This window comes from Capsicum annuum, chromosome 12 (genome assembly GCF_002878395.1).
Source record: "Capsicum annuum cultivar UCD-10X-F1 chromosome 12, UCD10Xv1.1, whole genome shotgun sequence".
Classification (NCBI taxonomy): domain Eukaryota; kingdom Viridiplantae; phylum Streptophyta; class Magnoliopsida; order Solanales; family Solanaceae; genus Capsicum; species Capsicum annuum.
In genome coordinates, this window is record NC_061122.1 from 198,485,803 (window position 1) to 198,509,896 (window position 24,094).

The following is a 24,094-nucleotide window of genomic DNA, read 5'->3' on the forward strand; positions in this document are numbered from 1 at the left end:
CGTAAAATTAAAAATCAACCAAAATTATGAGCGCAGAAATCACAACACAACGTAAAATTTAACCAAAAAATCAAAATCATGTAACAGCGATCCAAAACTTAGTATAAATGAAGGACTAACCAATTGAGAGTAGGATGGCAAAGAAGTCAAATGCAGAAGATCTGATTTGACTAAAAAATTCAGAGGAAAGATGTAAATTTTTATTATTTTTTTAGAGTGGCAGTATAAAGAAGTTTCAGAAATAGCTGCATTCCAGCAGTCGGTGTTTGGGCATACATATCCGCTTGACATGGAAAAGACATTGGTAACCTTTGGCGGTTCAATGTTTAAAGAGGAAATTATGAAATCCAAATAAAATTGTATAATAAAACACCTATGCAGCAGCCAATGAAAATGGAAAACAATAGCGGCAAGCAGCACTACGAGAAGCTGCTGAAACTGTGACTTATTAAAAAAGAGAATAATAATTTATTAAATATTATTAATTTTTTAATATATAAATAAATTATAATAATTAATTAAAGATGATATAGTAAAATTATAGTTAATACAGCTGAAGTAGGTGTGTGGACCTCGAACCTACTGCTCAACTGCCTCTTATTATATATATAGTAATATCATACTTCGACATCCTAATTATTATATATATAGTAATATCATACTTCGACATCCAGTTAGGTTAGATTGCTTATTACTCCTTGAGAGACCTTCCTAGCAAATTAATCAAAATATATATAATATAACTTGACTCCTCACCACCATCAAAAGTTGTTCCAATTTTATTAGGATAGTAGAAGTTACTCTTCCCGGCCGCTTTTACTTACTCGCAATATTCAAAATAGATACTTATTTTTATTTATTTAATTTAAAAAATTATGAAATAATTTATTATTTTATATTTATTATTAATTAATGTTATTCATTTCCCAATAGGTGAGATCATGATCTATACTAAGTCCCTCGTCCATATTAATTGGTTATGTTATTAAAAATATAGGTTTAAAATTATTTGACCACTTATAAAATTAAGTTAAAATTAATTAAAAAAATTATTTATTCATATAATTAATATATTTTTTAAAAGTTCCAGTAATATCTATCCATATGCTCTATAAATATTTTCATAATTTATTTTTATGTCCATTTTTATGAATAAAGGGTATAGGGTAAAATTAATCATTTCATTTATGATTTTATAGCATCATGTAAAATAGAAAATTTACAATCAATATAAGATGGAGGAAATAATAATTAGAGGATATAACATAATTAAATTATTATTTTATTTATTATTTTTTAAGAAGTATACCGGATCAAATATAAATAAATAAAAATAAACAGAAACAATATGGTAATTGTATCATTTTATTTATTCCGACTTCAAACTCACTATGCTTTGTGAACCTAGGAGTATATTTATAAAATAAAATAAAACATGTCCTGGCATAACATCTTACATCTCTTATTGGTTATTGATAGTTTCCCTAGGTATTATTTATTTATCATCATCCATTTTACCTTTACAAAGACAAATGAAAACCCCTAGCAGCAAACAATTAGACAAATAAACTTCTTTTCTCTCCATTATTATTAGGAACAATGGCTATGATAAACTCTCTTTCAGCAGCTTTTCTGATCACCAAATCATCTTCCACTGCAAGGACAATAAGGCTGCCTCCCCATAGACTCTTGGTGTTAGCAACGAGTCATGACAATATTTCAATCAACAACTCAACAACAACAATAACTAATCCACTTATAGGATCAACGTCAAAAAATAAGCCTAATAAGGTATTTCTTATGATCATTTATGTTATTTTTCTTCTTAAAACGCATTGATGATTCGATGTCCTTCATAAGAATTGATCATTCAATCCATAGATTTTGTTTTAAACTCTTGAAACAATATTTGAAGAGATTATTTTAAGTGATTATTTATCAAACTGACACGTTATTTCAATTTGAAATTTGAAAAATAGGTATTTGAAGTTTTTCATTTATTATGTTCTCATGTCTAAACACAAAACTTCAAAGTTCAAATAGCCTTTTATGACTCAATTTCAATTATTAGTTCTATCTTTTTCTTCAAATATCAACTAATCCATGTACTAATGTCTACTAATTTTCTGTTATATATTGTATGAATAATATTAGGTATTTGAAGATAAGTCAACGGGTGTAGTTTGTTATAGAGATGAGAATGGAGAGATCATATGTGAGGGATATGATGAAGGCCCTCGTTTTCCCCACCAACTCCCAGAGTCTCCTAAACCAAGGTATATATATATATATATATATTACTGGAGGAGCATGGTAACACAGTTCAACATTAAGATATTTTGATTATGTATAATAAGTAGATTGATGTTAATTCGAATTATGAATTATAAAAAATTAATACATAAAATATATTAACTACTTGATAATATTTTTCAAAGAGCCAAATTATCTTGCAAGATAATTATGTATAACTTATTCATATAAATAAAAAATTCGATGCATTTTAAAGTTTAGATCTTTAATCAGATGACTGAGATTTGCTACATTAAGTATAAAATATGAGATTAGAATTAATACATAAGACTTGACACTTGTTCTATAAAATAAAAAAAATTATTAAAAAATATAAAGGGTTATCTAGTCATTGCATATTACATCACATGTGGGTTGTAACTAATAATCCAAAATTACATGGTATTCCTACTAAGCCGACATAAACATTATTTGCTTTCATTGTTCCTTCTCTTTTATTTGTCAACTTGTTCTTTGAAGTTAAATTAAATTTATATATTAAATTTAAATTTTAAGTGTTTCAAAAATTATATAAAAAAATAATTATAAGTTACCATCAGTCATATCAACTTAATTTATTTGACTTTGAGAACATAATAAAAATACTTTTGTAAATGTTTTATCGAACTTTACTTTTGTATATGTTCCTTCCATTAAAACGTAGGAGTCGTTTGTTAGAGTGTATAAAAATAATTTTCAATAGAACGTATTAGTAATGTTTGCATTAATAATGCTTGTATTAGTAATATTGGTATTATTTATGCTGTCATTATTTCATATATACTGTTTGTTGTGTTGTATTAGAACTTGCCTTTTCAATCTTGATATATTTAAACAAAAGTTTTTTTAAAAAAAAAGGATTGCATATACATTCTAAGATTCATTCGGGATCTAGCACGGGTTCAATATATGTTATTTTTTGTCTCAGTTTATATGACACATATAGAATTTAGATAATCAATCATATTTTTAATATGTATTTAGATGATTTAAGTTGTTAACTATTGTAATTTATAATATTTTTAATGTATTTTTCAAATAATATAATTTACTTTTCTTATCTAAGCTTTTGTGGCATTGATAGTGAATTATATTTTTAAAATAATTTAAGTTTTTAATTATTGTGATTTATAATACTTTTCTTCTATTTCAATTTAAGAGACACTAATATAATTTCGAGAGTCAACCAAATATTTTATATCTTTTAAATTTTTTAAGTTGTTAATTATTGTAATTTATAGTATTTTTTTGAGATATATAACAGATTAAATTGTTTTTAGATATTTTAAGTTGTTAACTATTATACTTTATAATACTTTTTATGTAATTTTTGAATAATATATGTTACTCTCCTTGTTCAGAATTCTATATCGTTGATCGCCAATTATATTTTTCAAATAATTTAATTTTTTACTTATTGCGATTCATAATATTTTTTTCTATTCCAATTTAAGTGGCACAATGCTTAGACGGTCATAATAATTAATTAGGGGTGATATAGCAAAATCACGATTGAAGCAGCGAAACATAAATGTCTTAAATAACTTACAACAATTAATTAGAAGTGTCAAAGCAAAATTACTATAAAAAATACTTGTGAAAAAAATTTAAGTGAATCTCATATAAGACGTCAAATTAATTTAAAACATCAAGAGTTTATCATTTTTATATCTGTTTTATTTTTTTATTAAATTTTATTAATTTTTTAATAATCAAGTGACTTATAGTAATTAATTAGGGGTGATATTCAGTAAAACTATGGTTGAAGCAGCTGAAGTAGACATGTCATAAATATCTATTTTATTTTTTAATTAAATATTATTAATTTTTTAATATATAAATGACTTATAATAATTAATTAGGAGTGATAGAGTAAAATTACAGTTCAAGCAGCTAAAGTAGACATGTTATAAATGTTTATTTTATCTTTTTTTAATTAAATATTATTAATTTTTTAATACGTAATGACTTATAATAATAATTAATTATGAGTGATATAGTAAAATCACGAATTGGATATTATTAATTTTTCAATACATACATGACTTATAATAATTAATTAAGATGATATAGTAAAATCATGGTTGAAGCAGCTGAAGCAGACATGTCATAAATGTCTATTTTATTTTTTAATTAAATATTATTAATTTTTAATATATAAATAACTTATAATAATTAAATAGGGGTGATATAGTTAACAGCCTGCTGAAGTAGGCATATCGAGACCCTCTCTTCTATATAATAGAAATTCCGCCATCTCAAATTATTTTTCGTGATTTTTAAAAAAATTATCTCAAATTATTTATTATTGATAAAATTTATTATTTTTTTCCATTCTATTTTTAGTACTAATTATTCTTGAAGACTACAATATTTTAATACAATAAATATTTAATAAATTAAAATTATATTTTAAGACATATAAATAAGTTAAAATAATCAAACTCCCCTCCTAATTAATTTAAGGGGCATAAAAAAGGAACACTATAAATAATATAAAATGAAGAGAGTGAATATTTAACAGAGGGAGAATACATCTTAAAATACAAATATAATTTCTAATTAATATAATCAAAACCTCTCTCCTAATTAATATTTTTACAGACTTATAAAAGAGAAATACAATATATAATTTAAGACGGAGGGTGTACAATGTTAGTGTAATGATTAGATACATAATTTCTTTTTTTTTTTTTTGCTGAATATTTGATTTGAAGCATCATTAACAAAATTTCTAATCATAAGCCAAAGAAGGGATGAAGTAAAACATTGGCAAGACAATAGTAGCATTAACATTATTACAACCATATAATTTAATTTCATTCTTGATACTTACTATAATTAACATGTTTAAATATCTAGAGATGAAGAAATTGTAGAGCTCCTCCAAAGAAATTGGATTCATATAGCTGATGTTGCTGCTGAATGAATAGATCTTTGTGCATTCTCAACAAGGGTTAATTGACTATATATGTCTCAAATCTAAAGAAATTAAATATTGGTATATGAACTCTTATGTATTCATACTGTTCTATTCAGACTCATAGTCGGCGTTCTAATTACAGTATGTTTTGAGGAAAAAAAAAGGATATTGACTTGCCTTTTTCATGATAAAAATGTATATTAGTGGTACATTTATGTATTGGCAATAATTTATTTATCTAAAGATAAATTTATATCGTCAATCAAACATATTATAAATCTAATCTAGTAGAATCTATCTATCATTCTTTTATCCACAAGTCCCCCTTCCCAACCAGTCTGCTCGATTGGTCTTGTAATATCAGCTAATTCAAAGGGGTTAATCTGCTCTAAAGTTATCGGAACGAGTCATTTATTTTAAATTTCAAATTTAATCATGAAATATATTTCACCTTATCTCGTGTAGCAACCGATTAAGAGTTGGATAATCCTTAGGGGGTTATTTGGTAGCTGATAAGGAGCTAATTTATTCATGAGTTAATTCTTGCATAAGTAATACTTATCATATTTGGTAGTATTCTTTTGCTTTATATAAAATTTAACACACCTAATTGATGCTTGGGTCGCAATTAAGAAACATACCTAACTAAGGATAACTAACATAAATTCAGAATTTTTTATGGGTTCTAACACTTTATCTCATAACTATGTTTAATTACATTATATCTCGGATTGTAATATTTGTGATACATCTGTTATACCGTGATACACATAGGTTGTGATACATTTAAAATAAAATTATTATTTATTTAAGAAAGTAACGGATTATCTTTTATTCGGTGGAGCAAATCACATACAATCAGTTACACATTAAATTACTGAGATTCTCAAAATTAGCAATACCCCCAATCAACTTTCAAATTTCAAGCAAATCATATGTACTGATTTCAATTATATTAAAAAATTTCTTCGTTCTTTCTTCTCCAATTTTTTGATTAATTTCAATGGCGATCATATTTGTGTTATTGCGATTCATGAAAAGCTTTGTACCGAGATTTAATGAATGCTATATCAGAGAATGAAAAAGTTTCGTACCGAGATCTGACTAACAAAGGTTTGATTTTATTTGAATTGTTACATCTCAGTGAATGATATTTCATTTTAGTGATACATCTGAAAAATATGTGATACATTTTTCTAAATTACCCTGCGTTGTTGTTTTTATTTTTAGTAAGTTAATGTTTGTGATACTTTTATAAGTGTTGACCTATATATCGTATGTTAATGATTGTGATTCATACATTTTTTCGCTTACCGTGCTTTGTGTTTTCTTGATAAATTATAACAAAAATTGAGATACATGTGATAGTTTTGTGATTTTATCGAGAATTAGTGATTTCTTTATTAGTTAATTATTACTTGTGAAACATTCGAAATGCTTAACTTATATATTATTCACTTGTAGTTTAACATTAGATTAGCAGTAGTGAGTCATACTTATAGTTTATTTGGTTTGATTTTGTTTGTTGCATTAGCTTAAAAAAGTATGTGATACATCTAAATTCTATGTGATATATTTGGTTGTATTTCATATTGATAGCAATATATTCAATATATATGATATCTTTAGCATACATGACAATATAAGTTTAAATTCGAAATTTCTGATTCATATTTAAAGAGTGTGAGTTAGTGTAAAATTTGTGAGATACATTTAGAGCGTATGTGATACATTTAATGTAACTGTCACAAAGTTTTGCAGAGTTTTGGATCTCTACTAATACCAGATACATCTGAAAAATATGCTATCACTTTGAAAAATTATTTATTATACATATTTATTCTGTAATTTTTATCATTCATACTCTATGATGATTAACGTAATTGTACATTAAAAAATATTTTTTAGGTTAGAGAATCAGCGAACTACATCTACAGTGTGTATGAAGAAGGAAGGAAATACATAGTTCGATCGATTGGATAATAGAACATGCAATTGTGGTAGATTTCAGTTTGATGAGATACCATGCGTGCAAGTTATTGCTGTTTTGAAAAGCTAACATGTAAAGAAAATGAAGTCATACTGTTCTGATTACTACAAAAAGGAGACACTAGTCAAAATGTATGAAATGTCACTTTGTTCAATGTCTGACAAACTGGATTGGCATGTAGCAGCGGAGGTGTTGAAAGATATGATTTTGCCTCCAAAATATAAAAAAACCACCAGAAAGATCTAAGAAAGTGAGACAAAAGAAAAGTAGCAAAACATTTTTATCAACCTCAAATTGTTGTGGAAAGTGTAGGCATGAAGGTCATAACAGACGCACCGTGCAACTACTTCCCAACGGAGATGTGATATTTTTGTTTGAAATGGAATCTGAAATGTTTATTAAGTTCAATATTATGAATTCAATAATTTGAGTTAATTTTTCAAAAATACGTTTCATGAGTTATCAAATAATTATTTGCAATTGATACATATTAAACGTTTATGAAAGTTATATGATTCATATTTAATGTTTATGAAAGTTATGTGATTCATATTAAACGTTTATGAAAGTTATGTGATTCATATTAATAATGTCTAATTTAGTGTGATGTTTTAACACATTTGGTATGTTAGTGATATCTTTTCATAGTTGAAAAAATGTGATACATATATGTGATACGTTTTAAACTCTTTAATTAATTTTGAAAAACATATTATAATTGTTCTTCATATTATTTATAACAAATCTGCAATATATTAATCAGCTACATATGTATTTCACTAACTTGTATAGTCAATATGAATCAATCATGTAATAGACAATGACAAACACAATAATAACAATAAAATAGCATAAATATGATTGAAAATGATAGGAATGCTTCATTTCATAATTGAAAATGTCATGAAAGTAACTATAAGAATACTGAAAACTTAAAACTTAAAACTAGTAGTCTTGAAATATCCAAAAAACTTAAAACATAACAAATGGTTATCAATTTGTCAAACAATAACTACTAGACAAATACGGCTCGACATCTATCAGCTTCGTATTCTCTGATGGAATGAAGGTGCGTTTAGGCGTAGGCGGATCCTGATTGTCACTAATTTATCCATTAGATGCCTTGTTCACTCCATAATCCCATAACAATTATGCGTATCTGGTACGATGCAGTCCGGAATTAAACTCTGAAGAAGGTATTTTAAGTCCATCACTTAAAAATTTAGCATATGCCGCAACAAACAATCCACAATCCCTGCAAAACATATATTACGTTGACCCAACACAGGTGCTTCGAAAGATTCTGATTCCTTTATCTTTCAGAACTTCTGTAAGCCTATCTACTACATTGAGGCTATGTGCACTGCCATACCTTAAGTTGTGGGCAGGTCGATTTTTTACAACTAAACTAAAATTCCACCAAAAACAAATATTGAGAATAACACAAATTAAATAATGATTCATATGTTAAATGTATCACCTATTTATAAATGAATCTAAAAATATAATAAGTATACAAAAGGTTAGGACATATATATCACCAATAATCTAATCGTTAATATATCACAATTACACTGTCAAACAAAATGTATCACCAATAATAAAACAACAAATGTATCACTCATACAGTGTCAATAAAATGTATTACCCATATATTAATATAACAAATGTATCATTCATATGAATTACTATTACACCCATATACTGATAACAAATGTATCATTCATATGAATCACCATTATACTATGAAAATGTAACGAGTAATTAATAATTTTATATATGTATCAAGCGCGTCTTTAAAAAATATGTATCACCTATATGTATCACTGACGAATTCAATACCTGATTCAGTGAAAAATTAGGGATTTGCTCTAATTTCTCCCGATCTTTCATTTGCATGTCCAATTCTTGATTTATTGCAGCAAAATCTTCTCTAATATTCTTCATTTTTTCTGGTTCATTATGATGCTTTGACCTATTTTCACGAAAACCTTCTCCATGTAATTAAAGTTACCTGAAGTAAAACCCACAACTTGATGACTGGCAGGAGCACTTTTTGTGTTTCGATTTAGGAAATCCCCAAACTAAATGAGGGTGAATCTTCATTAGCCATTAAAGATCAAACAAATTAATACAACGAAAATTAAAGCATATATGAATATTGATCTGTGTTGTTAAAAATTAACTTAAAATTCACTTATTAACTCACCTCTTTGAAATAACTGAAAAATTTTAAAATAACTCAACCTTGACGATTTGGAGGAGATTGACGGTTTAGAAGAAGTTGAAGTAAGTTGATAGTTTGGAAGAAGTTGAAGTAATGGAGAAGGAAGTTATCTCGGCTGATGATAATTTAGGAGAGATTTTAGGGAAGGAAATTGTTGAAAAAGAAAAAAGAAGCATACATTAATTGTGGAGTAAAACTCGGATGGGGGCTTTGTATATATATATCAAGAGTAAAATATCAAATTTGAAATTTTAAGTAATTATTTAAAAGGTAAAGAATATAATTGAGTAATAGGATCTCTTAAGTTTGTGATTTTGTGTAAATTATCCTAACTAGGGTAACTACGTGTGTAAGTTAAGAGGAAATCTATGCATTATTTTATTGAAGGAATAACTAAATCCTACATAAAATAATACACAAATTCTCTTGTTACCAATCTCTATATTAATAACACATGCATAACTCTAACTAGCTGAGAAAGAAAAAAAAAAAAAGGACCCCCAAGCACAGAATATTAAGCTATTATTATGAACCAAAATAAACATCTATGATATTGAGGATTCATACCACAATCATGCATTGGCCAAAAATTGCAATTGATCCTTTGCAATTCATGTACAACTTGTGTTCTACACAAGAAAAAATCATGATTAAAAAAAATGTACAAAAGAATTTCCTTTAAGGTAAACCTATGACTATGCAGGAGAAACTTTTCACTAGAACTATAATTCTCCATCAATGTCTTCTAACAAGTACTAATCTTGAGTTCCCTCAATACTGGAGAAACCCCTGAAGCTGCATATCAAAAGAATCGAAAAAATGAGAGATACATCAAACTAGTATAACTGGGAATCCCAGCAATACGATCAAATATACAAGCAGATATACAGAATCACTCGGTAGGTTTTCCACTTTGCGACTTCTCTCCATTCAAATCATTTTGTGACTTGTTTGGAGTAATAGTAAGAGGTGACCACTGATCCGGGACCATCAGGAAATAGGTGGTCATTGCCTTCCGGAACCTCTTTTTGTATTGCTTAGGTGAAATTACAGTCGGAGCCACGTTCTTGGGTCCACCAAGAATGCCAGAGGCCTTAACCCATGTCTCCAGATGCTTGTCCCATGTATACTGCCTCATGAAGTCAATAATCCCAAGAACGAGTTCATTCTTCTCTTCGTCAATACCAACCAATAGTGAGTAATCCATCACATCAACTGACTGCACGATGAACTACTAAATTAGTCCATACCATAAAGATATCTGCTAAAAAATAGACTCCCACAAGTTTATAGCGTTAGGCAACAAATATAATAGCTTGTTATGTAAAGAGGACGATGAAGGGTTTTGAGTTTGGAAAGACACCTGAATTTTTATTGAGGGAAAGGGATGAAAGCTCTGAGGTAGGGGTAAGGACGGTCCCCACTTTGTAGGACTCTACTAGGTATGTTGTCGTTGTGCAAAGGGATGAAAGCCGGTGTTATCAAAAGCGATGGCGCAAAAAAGCTCTAAGGTCTGTTGGTGCTTAAAGCGCAAAGCGCAAATAAAAGCACGGGCTTAATGAAAAAAGGCGCAAAGAGAGGAAAATACAAATATTTATGTTTAGTCCACGACACATACTTTTAAGCATTAATAAGAAATATATGGACAAGGAAATTGAAAATATTACGAAAAAGTGAAATATCAACTGGTTAGTCACTTCTTCAGAAGAGAGTCATTGGCAAGTAAAAGTATGCCTCGACAGTGAGGCGACGCGCTTAATATGTTTTGAGCCTCGCTCTATGGCTTAAGCGCCCCTTTGATAACACTGATGAAAGCTCAAGGAATCATCCTCATACACTCTTTCAACATAATGAAGGAGTGATTAAACATCATATGGGTTCTTAGTTCTTACTATTGACTCCATTACACTTTCAAAATTAAGTGTTCAAAATTTAATATTTTTAGAAATTTTAGTGATTATACGTGTGTGTATATATTCCGTGTTGAAAATGCAAGGTTAGTTGAACTTGCTGAAAATGTATCAATTGATCAAACTCAACAAGCCCCGGGTTCATTGCTGAAACACCAACCAGCTCCTCATGTTAGGGAGGTGCTTCACTCTTCTTTCCTCGCCCCATGTGTCAAATGGACTTTCCATTTGGAAGTGATATAACAATAACATCGGTTAGAAGCGATTCAATTGAATGCAATACATAGTTCTGATGGCACAATAAAAGACATGAACAGAGTGTCATAAACTTACAGCAAGAAAAGCAGTGTCATTCCAGACTGCTCGTTCCAAAAGTCTCTTGGCTTTGTTTCCAACAAAAATAGGTGAAGTTGGCATAGACTCGATCAAGTTCTGATCCAGCAAGACCTTATTGCTTCCACTAGAGTCGGGATTGTAACGAGACCTGGAAGATCCTTTGAGGTCATAAAGCCGTGTTAGGCTCCTCCCAAATAGAAGGTTCTCCATAACTAGCACATCCATTTTAGATTCCTTCCCTCCTTTAAGATGCTTAGATGTCACCTTCACATAAACAACAGACATAATTATGCAAAACAATTAGATACTCATAATCATAACTCATGATATAATTGTCTTGTGAAAATGCCCAAGCATATGAACTGTGAGGGAGTCCGGGAACAATCACGAAACTTCTTATTTTAGACACTAATTGTACGTCAAAGATTGTCAAAAGAATATGCAACCGTTGTTTTCTGGTCAATTAACCCACAAGGTTATGGAACCATAACTATTATGATTTGAAAAACTTTGCAGACCATTCAGATCATCATGTTCCTTCTACAGGCAAAGGGCCAGGAAAGAGGTATCTCGTTTACCCAAAGACACGAATGAAAATGGATTGTGCCTTACAGACCAATCCTAGCGAAAACTTCAGGTGAAAGTAAAATGTATTACGAACTCAAGTTGTAGCTCAAATTTGTCAAGTTAAACCAATACCGTTTATAAATTATGAAGCGCACCTTCCAAATGCGATAGTCGTCTTTGCCCCTTGAGAAATACTAGATTCACAACAGATCACCATTCTGCTGTTGCAGGTATCTTCCCCTCTACGACTATCGATCACTTGGTAACACGAATAACCCTATAAGGCTTAATTACAAAATTCGAGAAGCTGGAGTGCTCGAGAATGGTTATAAAAATACCTGATAGATTCCCAGAATTTTTGCCAGGCAAGTAGGACTCCTTGAGCTTATTGATTCTGAAAGATACTTGAAATATGCGGGAGCAAACTTTATAAAAGATTCCAGCTCTGTCTTAGTCACTTGTTTGATAATGAATCGATCATCCAAGGTTTTAGCAAAGAAAACATTGCTCTTGCCTCCTTGGGCTCCCCACTTCTTACAGCGGCTAAGAGATCTTATGAAATCCATCTCAGATGGGCAGCATGTCCTCCTCAAAGCTTCAAAGCGCTTTGCATAATAACAAGTCACTGTGTACTTCACTTTCCCAAGCGAGCCATCATCAGAAAAGGAGACTCTGGCATGCATTGTCTTCGTGTATGAGAGCGGATCCAAAACCGAAGAGCTATGACTACTGGATGAGGACAAGATACTGTCATCTGTAGATCCAATACTTTTGCAGGATTCTAATACCATTTCATCCATAGATTGAAGGGACTGCAGACTTCCAGATTCTTGGGACTGCAGTGGAAGGTTAGAGTCAAAACTAGCATCCTTTGGCTTCTCTAGTTCATCAGATAGTTGTGCAAGATAATCGGGTGAAACTAGTGCATAAGATATAATACTTGTGGGCTCGTCATCATACACTGGTATAATGGTATCATTAACCCCAACAGGTAGGAGCAACCTGGCTCCACCTTGTGCCTCTGACTCTCTAAATGATGAAATGTAGACAGGGCTGTACTCGCCAAGCGTATTCAACTTCTGGGCACTCGGTAAAAAGTTTTTGTTCAGTGACCAGTAGAAGCTAATAAAAGACATACTTAACCATCCCCCAGCGTCTTCCACATTTCCAGAGCCCTTAGAGGATAATGAGGGAGGAAAACCAGACCCCTTAGTTCCGTTATGTTCCTCCACAGGGTCTTCAACATCTACTTTTTCTGCTAATCTAGTTGTTGAAAAGTCTGCTATAGGTGGTTCAGAAGATCTGCAAGTACCATCTTTCAGCATTCCAGCACTGGAAGTAGTTTCACCAGTCCAAACTGCCTCAAACGTGTCTGACAAACTATCCATGTCTGCGGACTGACTGTCAGAAAGGGCTCTAGACCCCTCTGTATTTGATGTTGCAGAGTTCAATCCACAGAAGCTTTCTGTTCCAACAGGAAGACCTGATGGTTTCTCGACTGAACAACTAGAATCAAAGGGAACCTCATATCCTTGATGAATTGTGTGAATACCATTTACTCCATCATTAGATTTTTCACCAAGTACTGGAGTTATAGAAACAGAATCACTGACATCCAAACAGTCACTCAGCCTGGCAGGATTATCTGGACCAGTGAACTTATCATTACCAGCCAGGGGTTTCTCTTCACTGAGGCACTGAGCCTCGCATTCTGAGCTGGCTGCATATACGAGACGGTGATCCCACATATAAGATTGGAAAATAAGCTGCCTTCGCAACCGATTAATCTCGAAAATGTCAACGACAGGCTGCACCATTTTCGCCTCCTTGTTCAGAATTTTCTGGAGAGATTCCTGCTAATACACAATACCCAGGAAAACCCATAAAAAAGAAAATTAGCACTCATTTTACAAAACATCGGCTTTAAATCCCTAACATAACGTGAGACAAACGAGAATTCTACTCAATTAGTTTACATAATGTTAGAATCATGATACACTTAAACATTAATGCAAAATGTTAATAATGATTTTTGGGGGATAAAGAAAAGGTTAATAATGATAGCAAGCAAGTAAAGTTCTGTTGCATCAAAAAAGATGTCAATTGAATCTGTAACACGGGCAGCAGAAGATAATTCCACCATTTTCCGACTCCCAAGCACAAGGTGATAAAAGAAGAAATATGGAATCATAATGAGACCTACTTGTACATAGATTACAGATACCTAGAGAGAAAGAGAACAAGTAAAGACTCATACTTCACAATTACTGCCACGAACACCAAACAACACACAAAAACATAGGTGTGGAGAGAAGGAGAGAAAGTGCTTAGTAATATAAGCAGAACCGTGATATGGAGTGATTCAGAGGTCATTGACCTCAACTGACTTATGAAACACATTAACAGAATACTGAATCCTGGTAGGTTTAAATTCATCTTAATCAATTCACATTCTCAGTATCCTCTGCATTTCGTATTAAAGACACATATCTCTCAGAGTTTGCAGAATCTAGAGACAATTTAATATTTAGAAGTGAAGACTTTACTTCAAATTCTTCCTTCTCCTTCTGCAACATTCCTTCCAAAACAGCAATTTGACCTCTTGCTTCAGGTGCTTTGGCGCTGCCGTTAAATTGACCACCAGATTTTTTCTCCACCAAAAGATGAATTGCATTCAGGACCTCAGAAAATAAACGTTCAGCTCGGCTAACAACCTGCTTAAATTATGCCATGAAAACAAGTGCTCGGTGAGATCAGATGCCATATACCACTCAAAAATCTGAATCACATTATGCACACCTCGTTCACTTCTTGTTGTATCCAGTCCTGATTTTTCTCATAGTTGAAATCCAGCTTTGCAGGAGGAAGGCACACTGAGTGAACATCAATTGACGCATAGCGAAAGCAAGCAACCATTTTACCGAAACTGCACAATTCACAAACTTATTAACATTGCAAAAGATAAAAATAATACCCAAATTGATGGTACAGCTTTGCAAAAGACACTTGAAAATAAAAGGGGATCATAGTTTCAAACTTGGACCCCATAGAACTTTTATGTAGATACTTTTCATACATTGGCAAATTAAATTGCAAGCCAGCACTAGAAAAAAACAAATTGCAAAGAAGGAAGCAATATAATCAATCGAAAATCCAAAAGAAGTACTGCTAATTGAGCAGAACATTATACCAGCTAATCATGCCGCCAGATTTAAAAATTAAGCATGAAAAACAAAGAGAACAAACATTTGAAATGCTCTTAGATTTATATCACTGCAGGCAACAAACAGAAGAAGCGCATACCCATAAAACCGAAGACAGTCTCTATGTAACGAATGCCCGCAGCTAGCCACTCTGCTAGCTGCTGCATGGTTTGAAAAACTAAGTTCGAGGAACTTCCCAAAGGATAAACCCCAAGCAGCATCAGACATCACTACTCTTTGAGTTGCTGGAGGAAATCCCTTAATCCGTGGACATCTCAGACACCTATGCCACATCCATATTTTTCCTTCCCTTTCACCGGGCAAAAGAAACTCTGGCAGCTTCTTAACAGAAATAGTTAAAGTGCCTTGACGATGAGTATAACATTGAACATGTGCTTCTGAAGGCTTCTCACATGAACTACATCTATAACCCTGCAGAAGAAAAGGAAAAATAAAAGATCTTTCAGTCTCTTAATATTTTCTTAATTTTTCAGGCAAACATGGAAAGGAAAGGGGAGAGATTTACTTGATCAAACAAATTGTCTCGTAGAAATCGACCCAATGGCTTATCAAAGTTCCCATAGTATTTTATCCGAAAGAGATGAGACCTTTCACAGACAGTACCCTTCCAAATGCACCGGGATGATAAGGAAACTAAAATGCTTTGATGGTCAGATGGGGACGGAGGGAACTCTTCCTTCGAAGAAGCTGGTTCATCTTGAACATTTTTTCCGTCTAGTTGCAAAATCGTTGGATTGGGGCCACTTTGGTACACATCCATCCTGCAATTTTGTGCATTCTGTGACAAACAGCCTTGTTCAACTTTGTCTGAAGGCGCAAAAGCAGTAGACAAGAAATGGTAGCCTTGGGCATCATGGACATTGTTGGTTACTGATGGCTTTAATCCGAAAGACTCTGTCGTATGCAGAATACCTTTGTCCACAGATGTACCAGTAAGGGAGGAACTGGTTAAGGAAGTCTCAGTGCTTGCAGCAGTAGGGAACTCAGTCAAACCCAATTTCTGAGCACAAAGATTCGCAGTCTCGACCAGGTCCGTTGTGGGAATACTATTTGATCTCTGTGGTGCACCACCACATGGTGGTGATTGAGTTTTCTCAGTGTAGGGAGCGGTAAAACCAGGTATTGTTGAGATTGACCTGCCAATAGTTGATGATTTTCCAGGAAGTGCTACAGTTATTGGAGCATTCAGAGGAAGTTCAGGTAGAGATGCTCCCTCATCAGCAAGAAAAGAAGTTTCCAGAGCCAAATGATAAGCTGCAAAAATTGAATATTGAAAGACACGCTTTACTTTCTTCAACTCATCCCCATTTGCACCACGGAGTAATACCTGTGACAACAAATATCGTGAGAGGCCAAAAATAATTTAGAAGTCTATGACTGAATCTGCAATATGTAAGCATATGATTTCGTAAGAGCAACTTGGCCATGATAAGAGTCAGAAACCACCAATTTGCAGGTTGTCAATTGTCTATTTAGAGCATAGCAAGACAATAATTATCTTACTGTAGTTGTAGTAATTGATAATAGACTTACAGTGCATCCCAGTGGCTTTGGACAGCCTTCAAAGTACATTAGAGTTTTCATCAGCTTCTTTCCACTCTGTCCAGCTGTACCATGCTCTTCAAAAAACTTTTCAACATGGAACATGTCACAGTATCCCAATTTTTTAGGTGAGAAATGATCTATTGATGGTACTATTTGACTACCCGTGCAGCGGGCTATACGCTCCAAAAGTTTCCTCTTGATATTTAAAACAAGTGATATATCCTTTGCCAGGAGGTACTCTTGTGCGTAGCGAGATACGGATTTTTCCACCAGAAGAACATCTGGTTGGTGTACATCAATTTTGGCAACAGCCATCTTGAGATGATCCATTTCCTGAATAGCAACAAATATCTATAAGCACAAGATTCAAACACTATCTGCTTCAAATATGGGAAGACAAGGTTATTCATCAAAACCTGCTGCAACAAAGTATCAAAACTTGATAAGTGGTTAGAGACACGCTGGTATTCAAGAGCCCCTCCAAGGATTAATATGCGAGGCTTCTCTATTTTGGATGCCATTCGTCGATGAGCTACATTTTTCTTGCAGACAACTCCTTTCACTACCACACTATTTAAGGGGAAAAAGTTACATATGAGAGGAACACTATATTGGATGTACGCAAGAACACAACAAATATGCTACAACATAAGGACGTATGAAGGTAGCGGGTACACAAGAAGAAGAAAATGATTTCTATTCTTAAGCAAAAAACATACTCACAAGCAGCAGAGAACTCCCATATGTATGTCACAAGTTGTTATCTTGCACAACTAAGCTCCTGTTTTCCTATTTCAAAGTTTTCTGTTGCTGCTTATCCTAACTAGTGACATAAGCGGCCAGGATCCAACACATAAGATGAACAGAATTATCGACAAATATGACAAAAAAAAATTGCTTACCTGTCGCTATGACGTCCAGATGCTATACATTTCACCTTTACGTATCCCCCAGGGTCCATCCCTCCGCCCTTGCTAGTGTCTGGTTTCAGAAGTGTCGCAGCTTCCCACGATAGGGATGTAATAATCTCCAGCCAACTCTCTTTTTCAGCTTCCTCATCGATGACAAGCCCTTCAACCTGCATAAGCTGGGATACTAAAGCCCTGAAGTGGCCATCAACCACATTTTTCACAACTTTTTTCTGCTCCCCATTTGACCTATCCGCACTTCTATCTTCACCACTTCCAAAACTGCTTGACGACCGTAAACATCCCCACTCTCCTGCAGCATCCCCTTCATCATCATCATCATCATAGATAAGTGTTTCCTTTTCATCTTCTTCATCTTCTGGTTCAGGTGGAAGCCACAGAACTCCATTATTCTCAAAATCCACAGGTTCCACATTAACATCTTCTGCCACATTTAGGGATGAAGGAACTTCATATTCATCAGAAATGTCATGTTTTACAATCTGTTGGACTTCTTCGGAAACCTGGGAATCAGAACTATTGTGTAAGGAAGAGCTGCTCACACTTTTTTTATCAATAGCTTCTCCATCAGGGTGCTCTTTATGTGATCCATAGTCCTTTTTAATCTCATCATACTGAAGGAGACCATAGTAGCCATTAACCTGGGGAAAATGGTCCTGGGAATCTAAATGGTAAATGCCATATTCATCTTCTTCATCATCACTCCTGGTTCCACAATGTAGCAACAAACAGTTAACTGATACTGAAATGTGTTCTTGAATACAAGTAGTGGGAACAGCATTTAACTACGAATGTAAAGCAACTCACAAAGTAATTGTATCATTCAGGATAAACTTTTCATACACAAATCAAAGTACTTTAAATAAATCTTACAGCAGATAATACACATTCCTCTCAGAAATAAGTCTGTTCAAGATGTAATGGCTCAAAATATATATATGCTCGCAACATTATTATCAAGCTCCAAGGTATACAAATATATGTCAACCAGCATGTATCTATCTATGTACGTACAAGAAAAACCGGTCCAACAAGAAAAAGGTGCCAAAAATACTGCATGTTGTTCAAGAATTGGCAAAGTAGTACGACAGGAGAAGCCATGTGATCTGCAAACAAAGTTGTTCTTTCCGACTTGGATCAACATCATGAATCATGTCAAGTCACTCATAACCCCACCCCCACCCCCAAAAGCACGCACAACTATTCCCCATTTATTAGGGGAAAGTGGAATTGGCTTGTATTAAGTCGTGCGTCCATCTCATCTAAAAGCTTAAAATGTTAGAAAGAGAAGACTTGTATTTACTCATATTATGTCTCAACAATCCCCTCATTTGCGGGCCTAATCCCTTTTCTTGAGCCAAGCATGTGAAATTCTTTTAAATATTGGGTGGCGGTGAGACTTGAACCTAAAAACTTTGCCTGCTCGGATAAAAAAAAATAGTCCTAGCCTCTCATTGGCTGTGTAAGGGTCCCAGGGTGCTCCACACGTTGCCTTAAAGGTTAGTTAGATGCTCAGATTCTTTCACATAGTATCGGAGCCAAACTTTGGTGGAGCCCATTTGCACTATCACTTTCTCTCCTCATATTCTATCACTTAAGTTTTGCTCTGTCAACTAAGCCCATGGAGTAGCTCTAGGGGTCCTCTTCTCTCTCAATTCAGCCTATCATACCACAAACTTTGTTGTAAGCTAACCCTTAACCTGTTGAGTCTACTCTCGTCTAAGCTCCAGGCACACACTTCTGCTTGTTGAGCCTAATCTCTCTCTTCAATCTTCAAAAAGAAAAAAGGAGACCAAAAAGATATTCAGTTCATGTGTAGACCCAAGAAGTTACACATGTGTGAGGGTGTCAGAGAAATACAATTGTCCTTCATCAGTTGCACAAGGGTCTCCAATTTATATTTTATCAAGCCGCTCCACCCATTGCCTTAAGTTTTTGAATTCGATGCTCATATTATTTCAGAGCTAGGCTGTATAGCACAAATTATCTTGCAAGTTGCATAGACGAAGTAGCATCATGTTTCTGACTTTCCATCTGGTTGCAGGGAGATGGTTGACCTATTGTAAACAAAAAACACACATGGCCCCACATCAGAAGGGCCTTAAACAAGAAGCCAACTTCAGTTATCAATAATCTTCCATTGCTTCCGGCATCATTTCTTTTACTTTCTGCTGCATTACTTGAGAGAAAGGGATTTTCGCTTATTGGAACAAATTGCACATTTGAAAAACATAACGATATTCAAATTGTTAAGAACATGTACAGATTCATTGTCATCAAGAATATGTTTCGATTCATAGTAGAGCACTTAAATATAATTAAGAATATCTTGCATTAAATATAATCCTTTAAATAAGTTAACATACTCATAAGAGTAGTTTAACAACTCTTATATAAAAGGTACCCAAAGGTGTGGCCTAGCGGTCAATGATGTGGAAGGAGAACCATGAGGTCTCTGTTCAAATCCCAATGGAGACAAAAACACTAAGGGGACTCTTCGATACCTATTGTTGGTGGGAGGTCGCAGGTAGCAAGTATCCAGAGGATTAATCAAGGTGCTTACAAGTTGGTCCCCACACCACAGTTATAAAAAAACTCTTTTACAAAAAGTTCCTTTATATTGAATTTAATCATCATAAAAAGAATTTCTCTCTCCTCTTGTGTCTCTTCATATAAGGGGAACGTTTTGTAAGTTTTGTTTAAAGTTCATGTGTGATCCAAAAATCGTATTACGTGTGCAACAGGGTGTTGAATTAATAGTTGTCCACCTTCCAAATAGGTTTCTAAAAGTGTTGGGTTCATCCACCCATCACCTTAAAGTTTTTGGTTAGATACTTGTATTCTTTTACATAACTAAAAAATTTGACCTATCATAACATTACACGACCGGATATCTCATTCATTATCAGTATGGTTAGACTATTTCTGCAGGATCTTCAAGAGTTGAGATAGTCACTGAAATGCTGCTTGAGAAAGAGCCTGCCTGATGATCTACTTTATCTATGGATAGTTCGCAAGGAAGATAACTGAATACCTGGAATTTAAAAGAGATTTCCGGAGCTCAATGTCTGGCATTGAGCCCCCTATGCTAAGTGGCTAAATATGAGTTGGGAGAGAATTATTCTGTATTATCAAAAGCAATCCAGGGCAAAGCCTTCTATATGAGGACTAAGAAGACACTAATAATATATATGTCAAAAAGAAGACACTAATAATATAGCATACGTAGATGCAGATTTTTCCAGATCACCCTCTGACAGATGGTCCACATCGGTATATCATGAAGAGAAAGTCAAGAATGATTGACTAAAGGAGATGAGTAGAGAAAGAAATGAAATTCCAGAGAAGAGAAAAAATTAAATCAATCTAATCCCAAACAATGTACCTTCAATTCGAAAGACTAAACCCTGTAAAAGGGTGTGTCTTCTATGTCAGTTTGTGGATCACAACTTCACACACTAATACCTATAGGTGCTATTTTGTTGGTGAGAACTTGATGTTGTGCAGAAATGTAAGAAGCAAAATGCTGTTGCAACATATGATGCAGAACCTGAGTACCGAGCTAGCTATGTCCTTAGACACATGAGTTTACTTGGTTGATTTTAAAAATTCGTAAGAGGATTCAAACATACAATCAAGCATAATGTGTAAGATACTATTGAAACTATAGTCAGAAGTGCTTTCTTCACTACTAACTAAGAGATGTCCATAGTGTTTAAGGCAATCTCCATTCACATTTGAAAACAAAGGAACTCATAAATGTTGCTACTTTCCAAGCAACAACGAAGGACATAATAATAGTTGGTTTGATTTCTTTTTCATTAACTGGTTGAAATTGAACTGATAATAGAAGATGTCGGGTGAACCTTGTTGCGGAAAATGCATATTGGTTTAGAGAAGGGTCCAAAACTCCTGTATCAGCAGGATCACAGCTCCCTCTAACTGTTGCAACATTTTGTCTGTCTAGAGAAGATTCCGTTACAGACGATTTGCATGGGCTAAGTACACAAGAAGGTGGCACCGAAACATAGGTAATGCTACTGCTGTCAGCGGTTCCACTAGACTTGAAGCTGATAAAACTGGCTGTAGAAAGCGAAGAACTGGCATGAAGATTAGCAACCTGAGCTCCATGATGAACACTAGAAACTAAACCTTGCTCCCATTGTTTGAAACAATAATTGCAAACCCTGACCTTTTCCCACTCTTCTCGTAGTGGTCTTGGATCATTGGATGGAGAAGGAATCCAATTGGACGTGCACTTGGCGCAGAAAACTCGTCCACAAAGACGACAGTGATGCCTCCGGTTAAACAAAGTGAATTGAGAATCACAGTCATAGCACACCCTACAACTGTGATCGGGCATCCAAAAATCCCTCGACACATTATCAGGCTCAGACCGCCAAGGGATCCATGACTTCAGTAACTTCAACAGATCAGAGAATGTCCTATTTGAGGCATCCATCAAACAAACTAGAGGCCTTTGCCTCTCATTCCTATGACCTCCTCATTCAGTAACAAAACTCCATATATACAATTACAGGAACAAATCAACCTTAAAGAAGAGGTCTTATCCAACCAACAAAACTAAGCATTCAAGAATCAACAAACTCTTCACTGATTATTGATGCTTTACAACTCATGATTAACCAATCAGTATCCTCCAAACCCATAGATATCAAAAGTAACTCTGGCACAAAGATGAGATTTCTTTAAGCTATCATCCAAATCAAAAAACACGATAACCCTACTTAAACAAAATCAATTCAGAACCAAAAAATATAGATATCCAAATCACCTCAATAGCAAAAGATTGAAACTTTTAACCTTAAGAAAGAGGTCCCATTAAGCCCCCTAACAAGTGGCTGGCATTCAAGAATCAACAAACTCTTCACTGATCATAGAACCACTATTATTGATGTTTTACACCTCATGGTTAACCAATCAGCATTCTCCAAATCCACTGGCACAAAAATGGGATTGCTTTCAACTGTCATCTGAATCAAAAACATGACAACCCCACTTCAAGAAAATCAATTCAGAAAATCCCAATAGGAAAGAAACCAAAAAATATGTACACCCAAATCACCTCAACAGAAAAAGTTTGAAACTTTCTGATCCAACCAACAGATTAAAGCCCCTTAACAAGTGGCTGCCATTCAAGAATCAACAAAACTCTTCACAAACTTATAGATATCAAAAATGGGCACCCTTTAAACTGTCATCTGAATCGAAAACACAACCACCCCACTTCAAGAAAACCAATTCACAAACACCCCGTACAAAAAGTTCTTAACGCCAATAGGAAAAAACATTAGACAATATCCGAATCACCTCAACATCAAAAGATTGAAACTTTAACCTTAAAAGCCCATAACAAGTGTCTGACATTCAAGAATTAACAAACTCTTTACTGATTATACCCCTAACAAGCCACTATTCTTGATGCTTTACAAAACTCATGATTAATTAATTAGCATTCTCCAAATCCATAGATATCACAACTAGCATCTGAAACAAAAACACAACAAACCCCACTTCAAGAAAATCAATTCAGAAACACCCCCTATGAAAGAAACCAAAAAAAAAAAAGAAAGATATTCAAATCACCAAACAGCAAAAAGATTGTAACTTTAACAGTTTTCTTGATTCTCCACAATCAATATACATACATAATAAACCTGAAATCAAATATATCCAATAGGAATAAATTGAATTTGATAAATTATCCTTAAATAAAGATCAGCCATTTTCATATTTAGTGAATCTAAACAAAACATTCTTTTTTTTTTTTTGAATATATAAATGAAACAGAAAAACAAGAAAAGGACAGTGCCTTTTTAATTTTAATGCAATAAATTTCTGACGCCGCAATTTACTTTTTGCAGGATCGAATTTATGGGGTCAAAATCAAATGGATCATCAGGTGAAGACAAAAATTATAGTAGAAAAACGTATCCAATTGTAGTTTGCCATGTAGGATTAATAGATCCCACTCATGCGGAAGGTGGTTAGGTGATGCACCTTTTGCTAGTGAATAGATTGGAGGAAGAATTATGTTAGGAAGGTATAAGGCATAAGGTCTAATAATTTCGTGACAACTGTAAATTATTTTATTTTATATTTGGTTGAAGTTTAGATTATTTATCACAAT

At 33.5% G+C, this 24,094-nt stretch overlaps 2 protein-coding genes across 6 annotated transcripts; one reads left to right on the forward strand and one right to left on the reverse strand.

Moving 5' to 3' along the window:
• Positions 1-1,465: 1,465 nt before the first annotated feature.
• Positions 1,466-7,653, forward strand: LOC107872489. Of its 2 annotated transcripts, none has more exons than XM_016719166.2 (3): positions 1,466-1,791; positions 2,155-2,276; positions 7,124-7,653. In XM_016719166.2, the coding sequence occupies exons 1-3, from the start codon at positions 1,600-1,602 to the stop codon at positions 7,179-7,181; spliced, it is 372 nt and encodes a 123-aa protein (XP_016574652.1). In that variant the 5' UTR covers positions 1,466-1,599; the 3' UTR covers positions 7,182-7,653. The 2 variants fall into 2 exon arrangements, with proteins under 2 accessions (XP_016574652.1, XP_016574651.1); XM_016719165.2 differs by lacking the exon at positions 7,124-7,653 and adding an exon at positions 5,155-5,424.
• A 2,307-nt stretch (positions 7,654-9,960) lies between these two features.
• Positions 9,961-23,847, reverse strand: LOC107870845 (1-phosphatidylinositol-3-phosphate 5-kinase FAB1B). Of its 4 annotated transcripts, none has more exons than XM_047400947.1 (13): positions 23,777-23,847; positions 22,739-22,937; positions 21,810-22,630; positions 17,917-18,648; positions 17,431-17,584; positions 17,003-17,347; positions 15,975-16,796; positions 15,549-15,880; positions 15,045-15,171; positions 14,792-14,959; positions 12,584-14,098; positions 11,676-11,942; positions 9,961-10,651 (listed from the first exon to the last, which is right to left on the reverse strand). In XM_047400947.1, the coding sequence occupies exons 3-13, from the start codon at positions 22,403-22,405 to the stop codon at positions 10,325-10,327; spliced, it is 5,385 nt and encodes a 1,794-aa protein (XP_047256903.1). In that variant the 5' UTR covers positions 22,406-22,630; positions 22,739-22,937; positions 23,777-23,847; the 3' UTR covers positions 9,961-10,324. The 4 variants fall into 4 exon arrangements, 2 of the variants coding, with proteins under 2 accessions (XP_047256903.1, XP_047256902.1); XM_047400946.1 differs by having other exon boundaries at positions 23,030-23,807; XR_001674473.2 differs by lacking the exons at positions 9,961-10,651; positions 23,777-23,847 and adding an exon at positions 12,401-12,503 and having other exon boundaries at positions 11,808-11,942; positions 21,810-23,750.
• Between the last annotated feature and the right edge of the window lie 247 nt (positions 23,848-24,094).

Excerpts from the sequence above, each read along its gene's own strand:
- LOC107870845 (XM_047400947.1), bottom strand. The coding sequence starts at position 22,405 with ATGGATGCCTCAAATAGGACATTCTCTGATCTGTTGAAGTTACTGAAG. Across the intron at positions 15,881-15,974 it reads GAGACAATTTGTTTGATCAA|GGTTATAGATGTAGTTCATG; the intron begins GTAAATCTCTCC and ends TTTCTTCTGCAG. Across the intron at positions 14,960-15,044 it reads TACAACAAGAAGTGAACGAG|GTTGTTAGCCGAGCTGAACG; the intron begins GTGTGCATAATG and ends TAATTTAAGCAG.
- LOC107872489 (XM_016719165.2), top strand. The coding sequence starts at position 1,600 with ATGGCTATGATAAACTCTCTTTCAGCAGCTTTTCTGATCACCAAATCA. Across the intron at positions 1,792-2,154 it reads CAAAAAATAAGCCTAATAAG|GTATTTGAAGATAAGTCAAC; the intron begins GTATTTCTTATG and ends GAATAATATTAG. Across the intron at positions 2,277-5,154 it reads CCAGAGTCTCCTAAACCAAG|AGATGAAGAAATTGTAGAGC; the intron begins GTATATATATAT and ends TTAAATATCTAG.